Source organism: Oncorhynchus gorbuscha, linkage group LG14, assembly GCF_021184085.1.
Source record: "Oncorhynchus gorbuscha isolate QuinsamMale2020 ecotype Even-year linkage group LG14, OgorEven_v1.0, whole genome shotgun sequence".
NCBI lineage: Eukaryota > Metazoa > Chordata > Actinopteri > Salmoniformes > Salmonidae > Oncorhynchus > Oncorhynchus gorbuscha.
The window spans coordinates 49,181,460-49,195,199 of record NC_060186.1 but is presented as its reverse complement, the minus strand read 5'-3'; the positions used below and the strand labels follow the sequence as shown (position 1 = coordinate 49,195,199).

Sequence of the window (13,740 nt, the reverse complement as noted above, 5' to 3'; positions counted from 1 at the left end):
GGAGCAGGAACGGAACGATAGAGAGAAGAGAGAGCGAGAGAGTGAGAGAGGGAGGGGGAGAGAGAGGGCTAGAAGGAGGGAAAGAACCAAATAAGACCAGCAGAGGGAAACGAATAGCATGGGAAGCACAGGGACAAGACAAGATAATAAATGACAAACATGACAGTACCCCCCCACTCACCGAGCGCCTCCTGGCGCTCTCGAGGAGGAACACTGGCGGCAACGGAGGAAATCATAGATCAAACGGTCCAGCACGTCCCGAGAAAGAACCCAACTCCTCTCCTCAGGACCGTAACGAAAAACGATAAAAAGGGAAACTAGGGTACTACTCTAAAAAAAAAATGAGAACTAGGGACAGACTGAGACACAGCAAGGGCAGGGACAAGAACAGGAGAGATGCGATGGCAGGGAACAGACTGAGACCCAGCAAGACCAGGAGCAGAAGCAGAAAAAAAAATTACCAGACTTCTTCTGCGCGCAGTCTGAACACGCAGCCACGAAACGGCGCGTGTCACGCTCCTGAGTCGGCCACCAAAAGCGCTGGCGAATAGACGCAAGAGTGCCTCGAACACCGGGATGACCAGCTAACTTGGCAGAGTGAGCCCACTGAAGAACAGCCAGACGAGTGGAAACAGGAACGAAAAGGAGGTTACTAGGACAAGCGCGCGCCGCAGTGTGCGTGAGTGCTTGCTTAACCTGTCTTTCAATTCCCCAGACTGTCAACCCGACAACACGCCCATAAGGAAGAATCCCTCGAGATCAGTAGAAGCCACAGAAGAACTAAACAGACGGGATAAGGCATCAGGCTTGGTGTTCTTGCTACCCGGACGGTAAGAAATCACAAACTCGAAACGAGCGAAAAACAACGCCCAACGAGCTTGACGGGCATTAAGTCGTTTGGCAGAACGGATGTACTCAAGGTTCTTATGGTCTGTCCAAACGACAAAAGGAACGGTCGCCCCCTCCAACCACTGTCGCCATTCGCCTAGGGCTAAGCGGATGGCGAGCAGTTCACGGTTACCCACATCATAGTTGCGCTCAGATGGCGACAGGCGATGAGAAAAATAAGCGCAAGGATGAACCTTATCGTCAGACTGGAAGCGCTGGGATAGAATGGCTCCCACGCCTACCTCTGAAGCGTCAACCTCGACAATAAATTGTCTAGTGACGTCAGGAGTAACGAGGATAGGAGCGGACGTAAAACGTTCTTTTAGAAGATCAAAAGCTCCCTGGGCGGAACCGGACCACTTAAAACACGTCTTGACAGAAGTAAGAGCTGTGAGAGGGGCAGCAACTTGACCGAAATTACGAATGAAACGCCGATAGAAATTAGCGAAACCTAAAAAGCGCTGCAACTCGACACGTGACCTTGGAACGGGCCAATCACTGACAGCTTGGACCTTAGCGGAATCCATCTGAATGCCTTCAGCGGAAATAACGGAACCGAGAAAAGTAACGGAGGAGACATGAAAAGAGCACTTCTCAGCCTTTACGTAGAGACAATTCTCTAAAAGGCGCTGTAGAACACGTCGAACGTGCTGAACATGAATCTCGAGTGACGGAGAAAAAATCAGGATATCGTCAAGATAGACAAAAACAAAAATGTTCAGCATGTCTCTCAGAACATCATTAACTAATGCCTGAAAAACAGCTGGCGCATTGGCGAGACCGAACGGCAGAACCCGGTACTCAAAATGCCCTAACGGAGTGTTAAACGCCGTTTTCCACTCGTCCCCCTCTCTGATGCGCACGAGATGGTAAGCGTTACGAAGGTCCAACTTAGTAAAGCACCTGGCTCCCTGCAGAATCTCGAAGGCTGATGACATAAGGGGAAGCGGATAACGATTCTTAACCGTTATGTCATTCAGCCCTCGATAATCCACGCAGGGGCGCAGAGTACCGTCCTTCTTCTTAACAAAAAAGAACCCCACCCCGGCCGGAGAAGAAGAAGGCACTATGGTACCGGCGTCAAGAGACACAGACAAATAATCCTCGAGAGCCTTACGTTCGGGAGCCGACAGAGAGTATAGTCTACCTCGAGGAGGCGTGGTCCCTGGAAGGAGATCAATACTACAATCATACGACCGGTGAGGAGGAAGGGAGTTGGCTCGGGACCGACTGAAGACCGTGCGCAGATCATGATATTCCTCCGGCACTCCTGTCAAATCGCCAGGTTCCTCCTGAGAAGTAGGGAGAGAAGAAACGGGAGGGATGGCAGACATTAAACACTTCACATGACAAGAAACGTTCCAGGATAGGATAGAATTACTAGACCAATTAATAGAAGGATTATGACATACTAGCCAGGGATGACCCAAAACAACAGGTGTAAACGGTGAACGGAAAATCAAAAAAGAAATAGTCTCACTGTGGTTACCAGATACTGTGAGAGTTAAAGGTAGTGTCTCAAATTTGATACTGGGAAGATGACTACCATCTAAGGCAAACATGGGCGTAGGCTTGTCTAACGGTCTGAAAGGAATGTTATGTTTCCGAACCCATGCTTCGTCCATGAAACAACCCTCAGCCCCAGAGTCAATCAAGGCACTGCATGTAGCACCCGAACCGGTCCAGCGTAGATGGACCGACATAGTAGTACAAGATCTAGATGAAGAGGACTGAGTAGTAGCGCTCACCAGTAGCCCTCCGCTTACTGATGGGCTCTGGCCTCTTACTGGACATGAATTAACAAAATGTCCAGCAACTCCGCAATAGAGGCACAGGCGGTTGGTGATCCTCCGTTCCCTCTCCTTATTCGAGATGCGAATCCCTCCCAGCTGCATGGGCTCAGTCTCAAAGCCAGAGGAGGGAGATGGTTGCGATGCGGAGCAGGGAAACACCGTTGATGCGAGCTCTCTTCCACGAGCCCGGTGACGAAGATCTACCCGTCGTTCTATGCGGATGGCGAGAGCAATCAAAGAGTCCACATCTGAAGGAACCTCCCGGGAGAGAATCTCATCCTTAACCACTGCGTGGAGTCCCTCCAGAAAACGAGCGAGCAGCGCCGGCTCGTTCCACTCACTAGAGGCAGCAAGAGTGCGAAACTCAATGGAATAATCCGTTATGGACCGTTCACCTTGGCATAAGGAAGCCAGGGCCCTAGAAGCCTCCCCACCAAAAACTGAACGGTCAAAAACCCGAATCATCTCCTCTTTAAAGTTCTGGAATTTGTTAGAGCAATCAGCCCTTGCCTCCCAGATAGCTGTGCCCCATTCTCGAGCCCGGCCAGTAAGGAGTGAAATGACGTAAGCAACCCGAGCTCTCTCTCTAGAGTATGTGTTGGGTTGGAGAGAGAACACAATCTCACACTGCGTGAGAAAGGAGCGGCACTCAGTGGGCTGCCCGGAGTAGCAAGGTGGGTTATTAACCCTAGGTTCTGGAGGCTCGGCAGGCCAGGAAGTAACAGGTGGCACGAGACGTAGACTCTGGAACTGTCCAGAGAGGTCGGAAACCTGAGCGGCCAGGTTCTCCACGGCATGGCGAGCAGCGGACAATTCCTGCTCGTGTCTGCCGAGCATGGCTCCTTGGATCTCGACGGCAGTGTAACGAGCGTCTGAAGTCGCTGGGTCCATTCCTTGGTCGGTTCCTTCTGTCATGCAGGTGAAAGAGGACCCAAAAGCGACTTAACAGAAACAGAGTTTATTTAAGTCCAAAACGGGATAACAGAAATCCTCTAGACTTGTAGAGGGGAAACAACTGGAGAGGCGGCCACAGACTGCAGGTCGCTTTCGGGTAGGCGCAGGCCGTAGTCGACAGAGACACCTGCTCACACGCAGCATCTGATGAAGGCAAAAAACACGACAGGACAGGGCGATACACAATCATAGCAAAAACACGACAGGACAGGGCGAAACGCAATCACAGCATGGTGAATACAATACAAGGAACCGACGGGACAGGAACGGAACACAAAGGAATAAATAGGGACTCTAATCAGGGGAAAGGATCGGGAACAGGTGTGGGAAGACTAAATGATGATTAGGGGAATAGGAACAGCTGGGAGCAGGAACGGAACGATAGAGAGAAGAGAGAGCGAGAGAGTGAGAGAGGGAGGGGGAGAGAGAGGGCTAGAAGGAGGGAAAGAACCAAATAAGACCAGCAGAGGGAAACGAATAGCATGGGAAGCACAGGGACAAGACAAGATAATAAATGACAAACATGACACACGCAATGAATTTGGGGCCAAAGCCAAATCCATAAAGGGCAGCTATTAGGTAATCCCACTCAACGCGGTCAAACACTTTTTCGGCATCAAGTGAGACCACCACCTCCGGGTCCTCCGATGCTGGGGAGTACAGTACATTCATAAGGCACTTAATATTGGAAAAATAAATGCCTATTTCTCACAAAGCCAGTCTGGTCAGAGTGTATTACTTGGTGCAGCAAGCCTTCCATACGGATGGTTAAAAGCTTAGCTAGGATTTTGTAATCACAGTTTAAAAGCGAGATTGAGTGATAGGATCCACATTCCAGGGGGGTCTTTGTTTTTCTTTAGTAGTAATGAAATTGAAGCCTGATAAAGACTAGGTGGTAGCTTTGAAGTATTAAGGCACTGCAAATAGTCGAGACAAGAATGGGCAAAGCAGACCAGAAAACGTCCTGTAAAATTTGTTTGGAAAACCATCTGGACCCGGTGATTTACCACTTTTCATTGCGGACATTGCTGTTTCAATCTCCTCAAGCGTAAATTCTTCTTCTAGACAGTCATGGGAGTCTGTATCAATTGAAGGCATATTCAAGCCATTAAAGAAGGAGTCAATCAGCAAAGGGTCTTGAGGGGATTCAGATGTGTATAGCGCAGAGTAAAATTGTTTCAATTGATCATTGATCTCTTTATGTATAACTGTGGTGGCACCAGACGGGGTCCTTATTTGTGGGATTAAACGTGAGGCCTCAGATTTACAGATCTGATGCGCAAGGAGTTTACTGGCCTTGTCTCCTTGTTCATAGACTTTGTATCGAGCTCGCAAGAGTAACTGTTCAGCTTGCCTGGTAGAAAGCTCATCAAATTCAGATTGGAGTAGTTGGCGCTCTTTATGCAGATCAGAGGAAGGATCCGTAACATACTTCTCATCCAATGTGGCTATGGACTCGCTCAGGTCCCGAAGTCGGTGGGAGCGAACTCTGTTTTGGTTGGCTGTATAAGAAATCATTTGGCCACGTAGGTATGCTTTGAGAGACTCCCATATGGTAGAGCAGGACATACCTGGTGTTGAATTAGTTTCTAGGAATAAGGTGATTTCAGAAGAGATGAAATTGACAAACTCCTTATCTGAGAGTAAAATGGGGTTGAGACACCATTGATAACACATAGGAGGTCGCTGGGGAAACTCTAGTTCAAGCACTAATGGTGAATGGTCAGAGATAACAATACTCTCGTAAGTACACTGCTGAAGGTTAGGCAGAAGTTTTGTCCAAAAAGAAGTAATCAATTTGGGAGTATGTTTGATGAACATGAGAATAAAAGGAATACTGTCTATCTGTAGGATGTAGGAAACGCCAGGCCTCAAACATAGCATATTTCTGAAGAAAGGATTGAATAAGTAGGGCACATTTAGATGGGCCTGTATTTGTTTGTGAGGACTTGTCAAGAACTGGGGACATTTTACAGTTGAAATCCCCCCTAAAATCAACAAATGAGAATCTAAATTGGGAATAGCAGACAGAAAGGAAGAAATGAAACTTGTGTCATCCCAATTGGGAGCATAAACACTAGCTAAAACAAGAGGGGTAGAAAACAGTTCACCGGTTACTATGACGTATTGTCCCTTAGGATCAGCAATAACCTCAGAAGCAACAAAGGGAGTAGCTTTATCACCAGAATAGCAGCACCTCTTGATTTACTATGAAAGTTCGAGTGGAACACTTGACCAACCCAGTCCTTACGCATCCTAAAATGCTCACCAGTCCTCAAGTGAGTCTCTTGGAGAAATGCAATATTTGCATTCAAACCCTTTAAGTGTGTCAACACCCTCTTACGCTTCACCGGGTTATTAACCCCTTTGGTGTTCCATGAAATGTACTTGATCGCATTATTTCGGCCCCTCTGGGCATTCCCGTTATTCAACCCTGTCATTAGAGCATAGAATGGAAAAGCAATGAGCGCCCAAAACCCCCAGAATAACTTGTCTCAGAGTAATAATGTACGGTGGTAAATGTTTGGAAAAAGTACAGAAAAAAACAGATAAAAAAAACTAAAAAAACAGAATGACAACATTAGAACTGAACAATTCAACCTGCCCCCCACCCCCTCCCCCCATCCCAGACAATACCTCCCCAAACGAGGTACAAGCCTAAATAGAACATGTTCTCTTCGCACAGTATGTCTGTGAGAGTGTGGTCTTAAACCTAAACCCACAGTCCCGCTCTTTCAAGTCGCGTTTTGTTAGTGGATCAAGCAGCAAAAAGAAAGATTTGTATGTATTTTTTTCAAATAAAAAAAAGGTGAATCCCTTGTGCAAACGGAATGACAAAAGCATCACTTGTAGATGTATATAATTATATTCCCAGTCTTATAACAGGCATTGAGAGAGAAAATAAATACAATTTATAAAGGCTCTCAGCCAAAAATCTAATTTGAAGTAAGGAAATCGTAGTAAGACAATCAAAAATAATAGTAATTATAATAGTAGTCTAGTTGACACTGAGACAGCCTACAACCAATACCAAAAAAACTACGTGTACACAACGTTGAACGTTTGCTGGGCATACATTACGCTCAAAACTTTTACAATTAAAGTGAGACCCCAAAAACCGTGTAGGGAGACATTTACTGTTTACTGGGTCAATGCAAACGGATGCAGTAAACAAATAACCAAAAATATTTTGATTCACTGAGACACTGTGTAAACAAACTAAATAGGTGAGCGAGACAGCCTAGAAACACAGGAGTTAAGTAAAACCTTAAAATGACTGAATGCTTGTTAGGCACGCACACTAGATGATCAAAACATTAAATCACATCAAATAAACGCTAATAGTTTCGCCAACTATACAAGACTAGCCTGTTATATCTAAACATAATTATACCACAGGTGGGTTACTTACTATCCACAGTTCGCAAGCATCAGCTGCTGAACTGTGAGCATGTTCAAGACTTCTTGATGTGACGTTGAATGTGTGCCATAGCCTCATCCGGAGATTCAAATGTGTAGTCTTTACCCTCATGAGATATCCATAAACGGGCCGGGATCGCAGTCCATACTTCACACTTGGATGGTCCCGAAGTGAAGTACTCGTTTGGCCTGTCCGAAAGCTGCGCGCTGCCTGGAAACAGTGGGGAAGTAGTCCTGGTAGATGGAGAAGCTCTGTCCTTGAAAGCTCAGAGTGGTATTGCGGGCTCGTCGGAGGATCTCCATCTTCTCATGACAAAAGTGCACTCGAAGAATTATGTCACGGGCCTCTCCCCATCCCGGGGCTTCGGGCGCAGCGACCGGTGGGCTCGATCAATCAGGGACTTTTCATCTAAGGCAAGAACATCCTTCAGCAGCCCTGAAACGAAATCCATGGCGCGATGCATTCCCGCTGACACTGGGACCGATACAAGTCTCAGATTATTGCGGTGAGAGAATCCCTCTAAACTCACACAGCTCTCCTTCACCTTTTTCATATCCGCAGCTAGGCGTTTAACTTCAGCCTCCAGGGATGTAGTTAAGTCGGAGACATTAGTAGCGGAGGTCTCCAGTGCTGCAATCGTTGTAGTGTGTGACGCAGTTGTTGTTTTGAGTAATGTGATTGCTGGCACAGTCTCGTTCCGCAGGATGGTTAAATCTGCTTTTAAAGTATCAGAAACCTCCTGTATTCTGGCCTCAATCGTAGCAACCACCTGTGTTTTCATTTCAACTATCTCAGAGCGTAGTAGTTTGATGGCCTCGAGAATGTTAATTTCAGCGCCGCCAGGCTAAGCCGCACCCCCGGGTAAAGTGTGCGTCCCCGGGCCCTCAGATTCAGGAGAGTGCGGTGATGAGAGCGGGTCTTGTAGGCCGGGTTTTCTCAAAGTCATGCTTTTGGCCTTATGCTTGGTCGACATGCTGACATTCGGAAGCAAAGTAGTCTTGGTTTTTACGGAAAGGAATCACCAAATTAATATTTGAAAATAAATACGATTCTGCTGCAAAATTCACATAAACTTTAAGAATACCACGAGAGCAAACGGAAAACACGTTAGTCACACATGGCGTCCCTCCTATCTCCATGGATGATTTTTTTTGTGGTCATTTTTTAAATTTTTTACAATTTCTTTCAAATATTGAAATTGACTGGAATTGGTCAAACTCAAAGTTTAATACATGTACAAAATGACCCTCTTTCCCATAAAAGTATGGTCATGACTGTCTGACATGAAAGGGCAGTTTAACTTTGCCCCGCAGACAATCGATCTGAGATCCTTCAGTTTCAGTCATGTGTCGACCCTATTCTTTCAAGCTCAGGATTTTGACAACGTATTCAAACAGATTTTGATCATTTTCTTTTTCTGCGGTCAATGGCCTTTAAAATGTATTTCAAGCTCACGTTTGTGTTGACTGCACCCCAGGTATCTGAGCTCTCTCGTGGAGACCATCCTGATTTACCAGCATTTCAAAAAGCCCTCTGTGGAGCAGCCACCGCCCAAGCAGGAACTGGTGGACTTCTGGATGGACTTCCTGGTGGAGGCCACAAAGAAAGACGTCTCATCTGTCCGCTTCCCAGTATGTCTCCCTGATGTGACTGCCACTGAGCCCCATGCTCGCTCTTCCTTCCTGGCATTCTTCACTGTTTAGACTTGAACTTGACAGTTAGACATGTACTGTACACACATAAACCAACTGAGGCAGTGTTCCTAGACTGTTTACTTCTCTGATCTCGAGGTGATATTGGTTGTCCTCTTTTCCAGGTGTTGATACTGGAGCCCACGAAAGTCTATCAGCCTTCGTACTTGTCCATAAACAACGATGTGGAGGAGAACACTGTCTCCATCTGGCATGTTGCTCCTGATGACAAGGTAAGTTACTGACCACAGGAAGAGTGTGCGACAACTGCCTCGTGCCTTTGCTTTGTGGTTTGTCTTCCACTGGAAAGAGTCTCATAAACTAAGTATGTCTCTCTCTTTCTCTGCACTGACACATTTTGCCAGGTCATCAGAGTTACATTTTCAGGTGTCAGTCCTTGTCATATTTTCTGAGGGTCATGTTTTTCTGATCTCTCTAACAGAACAGGGGGGTCCATGAGTGGAACTTCAGCGCCATGTCAGTACGGGGTGTCAGGTTGGTGATCTCACAGCTGTCCTGATCTACACACTCATTGTAATATATGGGCAGTGAAATCACTGCTCGCTACTCTCCTCCTCTTTCCCATATGCCGCCAACATAACAAATGATTTTGTGGCGGTCCCTCCGTGGCTCTCCCTCCTTCACCCTCCCTGACTCCCTCTCCACAAAATAATTCAGTGGCAGACTGACAGACCGAATGATCTTGCACTCTAGAGGGCCTCTGTGAGATGTTGCTAGGTAACGTATCTTACTCGGTGCCCACTCCCCCTCCAGTGGACTAGGAGACAATGGCAGTTCCCTCTGATGCAACAGTGTGCCATGGTGGGCTAAATACAACCACTCATTCTGTGCTCTGCTCCACTCTGCTCAGCCCTCGCCTCGGTTAGCTGGCTTAGAATCCCTGTTCACTCCGCTGAACACTGGTGGAGACTCAACAGGGTGGATGTGTGTGTGGGAAGGAAAGCTCTGAGTTATGCACATTCCGTCCGAGTTACTGTTAACTTGTTTTATGTGTTTGAATGAAGAAGAGTGTTTGGTGGTTAAAGACTTTTACAGCTCTGGTGAAAATGAAAAGCTTCTGTAGTTACCTACAACTGGAGTGATTTCTCAGATGGCTACGCTCAGACATCCAGTCTATGCCAGTGTCCTATGTCATGTGAATTCCCCCATCTCGTCTCTAACTGTCAACTCCTCTTCCTCAGCATTTCCAAGTTTGACGAGCGCAGTGCCTTCCTGTACGTGCTAAACAACTCTGAGGACTTCCAGATCTATTTCTGCACAGAGATGCACTGCAAAAGGTCTGTCACTCTTCTGTCTGTGCCGTGACCACTCCATCTCACCAGCATGTGAGCCGCTGTCCAAGGCAGTGACTGTACTGTAGAGATTTACACGGAGAAGAACCAAAGCACAGCCAGCCAGTCTTATTAGCTCCACAGTGTGATTCAGTGAGTCAGTGCTGGTGTGATTTGAGCTTTCTCCCATTGAGTTTTCACGCTGAGAGTGTATGAAAGGGTGCCTGGGCTTAGTGTTCTTTCACAACTACTCCTGTGACGTATTTGTAAGTGTGGTAAAGGTCATCTGGGGTGATCTGTGTGTTGCAGGTTCTGTGATCTGGTCAACAGCATCGCAGAAGAAACATGGAAAGGCTCCGAAGAGGGGGAGTGTGACGCTGACGCCCTAGAGGTGAGGGAGGAGAGAGGGATATTTTCATTGTATGTTGTCTCCAACAGGATTAACCTGATTTCCAGAATGTGTAGGGTGTAGGCAGCAGCAATTGTCTCTCCGATTGTTTTCCAAATTCTATATCAAACCAGATTGAGGCAATGAACAGTGTGGAAATGGATAGAGGCAACTTCCTACAGTGTGGACATGGGTCATGCTGTTCATTGTATGTTTTCCAATGGAAACCAATAGTGTAGAGTAGGAAAAGCACCTGCTCCTCTAGTCACCTGTTCTCCCAGTGGTGAGGCGGGGGGGAAATAATTGTCTGTGAATAATTACCCAAAGACTTCTTGTCAAACACAAGCATGGTGCCACAAATTGTTTTTGAGCCCTGTTTGATCTATGCCACACCTTGCAAAGCTCACATTGCCCTTTGCTTAGTTGATACCCAGCCGCCACTCACCTTATGGCTCACCTGCTCTAAGATGGACCTATATCCCCGTTGTAACTCTATTGTTATGGCCCTTGAAGTTAACATGCAACAAAATGTCATCTTTAAAATCATTTCCTCCTCAGTACGACTATGAGTATGATGAGCTCGGGGAGAGGGTGGTTCTGGGAAAAGGCACATTTGGAGTGGTGTACGCAGGCCGGGACCTTAGCAACCAGGTGCGGCTGGCCATCAAGGAGATACCGGAGAGAGACAGCAGGTAGGTGAACATGTTAAGTTGACATTTTCCCCCAAAAAGACCTTAGCACAAATCCTCAGCTTCTACTATTCCCCCTTACGCGTATTGTCATTGCACCGGCTACTATAGTTGACATAATAAGCATCCATGACACTTTTGCAGTCTTTTAAAGAGGCCCTTTGCTAATGGAAGGCTGAATTGCAACAGGTCCCTGTGTCGTTATTTAAAGGGAGTGATTGGCTATTCAGAGCACAACAACCAAAGGGGTTTCCTGAGAGTGATCATTTGATTGGCAGATCGAAGGGACACCAAAACGCTCGTTTAAGTCGTCGACTGTGTTAGCTCTGTGTTCCTGTTGTGTGTCCTTTCTCTGGCACACCAAAGTGTTATATATATACCGTACGCCTGATCGAGTGACTGGGCAATGAAAATAATTGGGGGGGAAGAGTCGCCTAGCAACTAGTGTACCAAGTACTTGCGCTGCCTTCCATCACTGGTCTGCTCATTGTTCCAGCTATTCCTGTTTTATTATGGGACTCCTTCAGAGCCCAATCAACCCAGATGATTCCTCTGCCATACATTGTTCCACTCATCACATCACAAGTCATTAGAGGGCTATCATGGGAAAACTCAAAGGTGTCAAGAATTATTCTGAATCACTTAGAAGCGACTCTGAAGTATCCTCTCTGGGGGGGGGCATTGAATAAGTGTCTGGTTCACTAGAATAGCCAACCGTGTGATTGAGGGAGAATGTATTTAGTCTTATTATTGGTGGTGTTCAGTTTGAACATTTATCTCTAGAAGAAGATTGCTGGAGAGTGACATTTCCTATGTAGCCAGCTGGTGTGTGTCCTTGTGTTCCTTGTCCTCTGACCATGGTGTACTGGACTGAGACTGAGTCCCTCTGACATCTCTCTCCGTGATAGGTTACTGCAAGCTACTAAGTGCAACAGTGCAATTTCCTGTTTCAAAGTGCTCTGGTCTTTTTTTTTTTTTTTGAACGAGAGAGAGAGAGAGAAGACATCATCCTGTCCTTTTTCCTTATTAGATGTAACAGTGGATGTTTCATCTATTCTGTCACTAGGTACTCTCAGCCCCTCCACGAGGAGATTGCCCTTCACAAACACCTGAAGCACAAGAACATTGTGCAGTACTTGGGCTCCATCAGCGAGAATGGTTTTATCAAGATCTTCATGGAGCAGGTTCCCGGAGGTAAGAGGGCAAATACAAACACGTATACACTCATTGGCCATTTTATTAGGTACACTCATCTAGTACCTGGTCAGACCCCCCTTTGCTTCCTGAACAGCCTGAGTTCTTCAGGGTATGGATTCTACAAGTTGGAAACGTTCCACAGGGATGGTGGTCCATGCTGACGCGATGGCATCCCGCAGTTGCTGCAGATTGGACGACGGTACACCCCCGCCACCAGCCTGTACCGTTGACACCAGGCAGGACGGGTCCATGGACTCGTGCTGCTTACACCAAATCCTGACATCAGCATGACGCAACAGGAATCGGGATTAGTTGGCCAGGCAATATTTTTCCATTCCTCAATTGTCCAGTGTTGGTGACCGCGTGCCTACTAGAGCCGCTTGTTCTTGTTTTTAGCTCATTGGAGAAGAAGTTATGCATTCCAAGATGTCATTCTGCACACCACTGTTGTTCTGCGCCATCATTAGTCTCTTTGGGTCCTGCCTGTTAGCTTGCACGATTCTTGCCATTCTCCTTCGACCTCTCTCATCAACGAGCTGTTTTCGCCCACAAGACTGTCGCTGACTGGATGTTTTTTGTATGTCACACCATTTTCGGGAATCCTTAGACACCGTCGTGCGTGAAAATCCCAGGAAGGCGGACGTTTCTGAGATACTGGATCTGGCAACCCTGGTACCGTCGACCATACCACGCTCAAAGTCACTTCGGTCAATCGTTTTGCCCATTGTAACGTTCAGTCGAACAGTAACTGAATGCCTTAATGCCCATCTGCCTGCTTTGTGTAGCAAGCCACAACCACCTGACTGTAGGAGCTAACCATTTTCGTGAACGGGGTGGTGTACCTAATAAACCTATCCTGTGAGTGTATGTTATCTGAGTTATGTAATGGACTGAATACACTCCTGTCCTGCTGATAGTAAAGCAGAATGTATTAATATGCATTGTACTTTGGCCTGTGGTTTGTATCCAGGAAGCCTGTCTGCCCTGCTGAGGTCTAAATGGGGCCCTCTGAAGAATAACGAACCCACCATCGGCTTCTACACCAGACAGATCCTGGAGGGGCTCAAATATCTCCATGACAACCAGATCGCTCACAGAGACATCAAGGTGGAGCCTTGGCTTTTTCCTCTACCACTGCTCTATTTCAAAGGCTTTGATTGGCCTTTGTATAGTATTCGCCTGGCCAATAGGGAGGCCAAATTCATGTCAGGGGTACATAAATGATTTGATTTGTAAGTGGCGCCTGGCACTATCATAAAGACTTCCCCTTATCATCCTACAGGAAGGTTAATGTGACATAACTCCGTCTCAGTCATAATAAAAACCCACTGAGCCCACTCCCATCCCATAATAGAGCAAGTCATTTAGGTTAGCATACTCTTCCTCCTACACCCAGGACAAGATAGGCCTCTAAATTCTGCCTCATT

General features: G+C 46.7%; 1 protein-coding gene across 1 annotated transcript in view; it reads left to right on the top strand.

The window, feature by feature from the left end:
- LOC123995028 (mitogen-activated protein kinase kinase kinase 5-like) overlaps positions 1 to 13,740 on the top strand; it is a 70,482-nt gene that overhangs the window by 38,677 nt on the left and 18,065 nt on the right. Inside the window, exons 10-17 of the mRNA XM_046298255.1 lie at positions 8,534 to 8,687; positions 8,873 to 8,980; positions 9,190 to 9,242; positions 9,950 to 10,045; positions 10,349 to 10,430; positions 10,986 to 11,119; positions 12,183 to 12,310; positions 13,284 to 13,420. Coding sequence (XP_046154211.1) covers positions 8,534 to 8,687; positions 8,873 to 8,980; positions 9,190 to 9,242; positions 9,950 to 10,045; positions 10,349 to 10,430; positions 10,986 to 11,119; positions 12,183 to 12,310; positions 13,284 to 13,420 — 892 coding nt within the window. The remainder of the gene's footprint in view (positions 1 to 8,533; positions 8,688 to 8,872; positions 8,981 to 9,189; positions 9,243 to 9,949; positions 10,046 to 10,348; positions 10,431 to 10,985; positions 11,120 to 12,182; positions 12,311 to 13,283; positions 13,421 to 13,740) is intronic.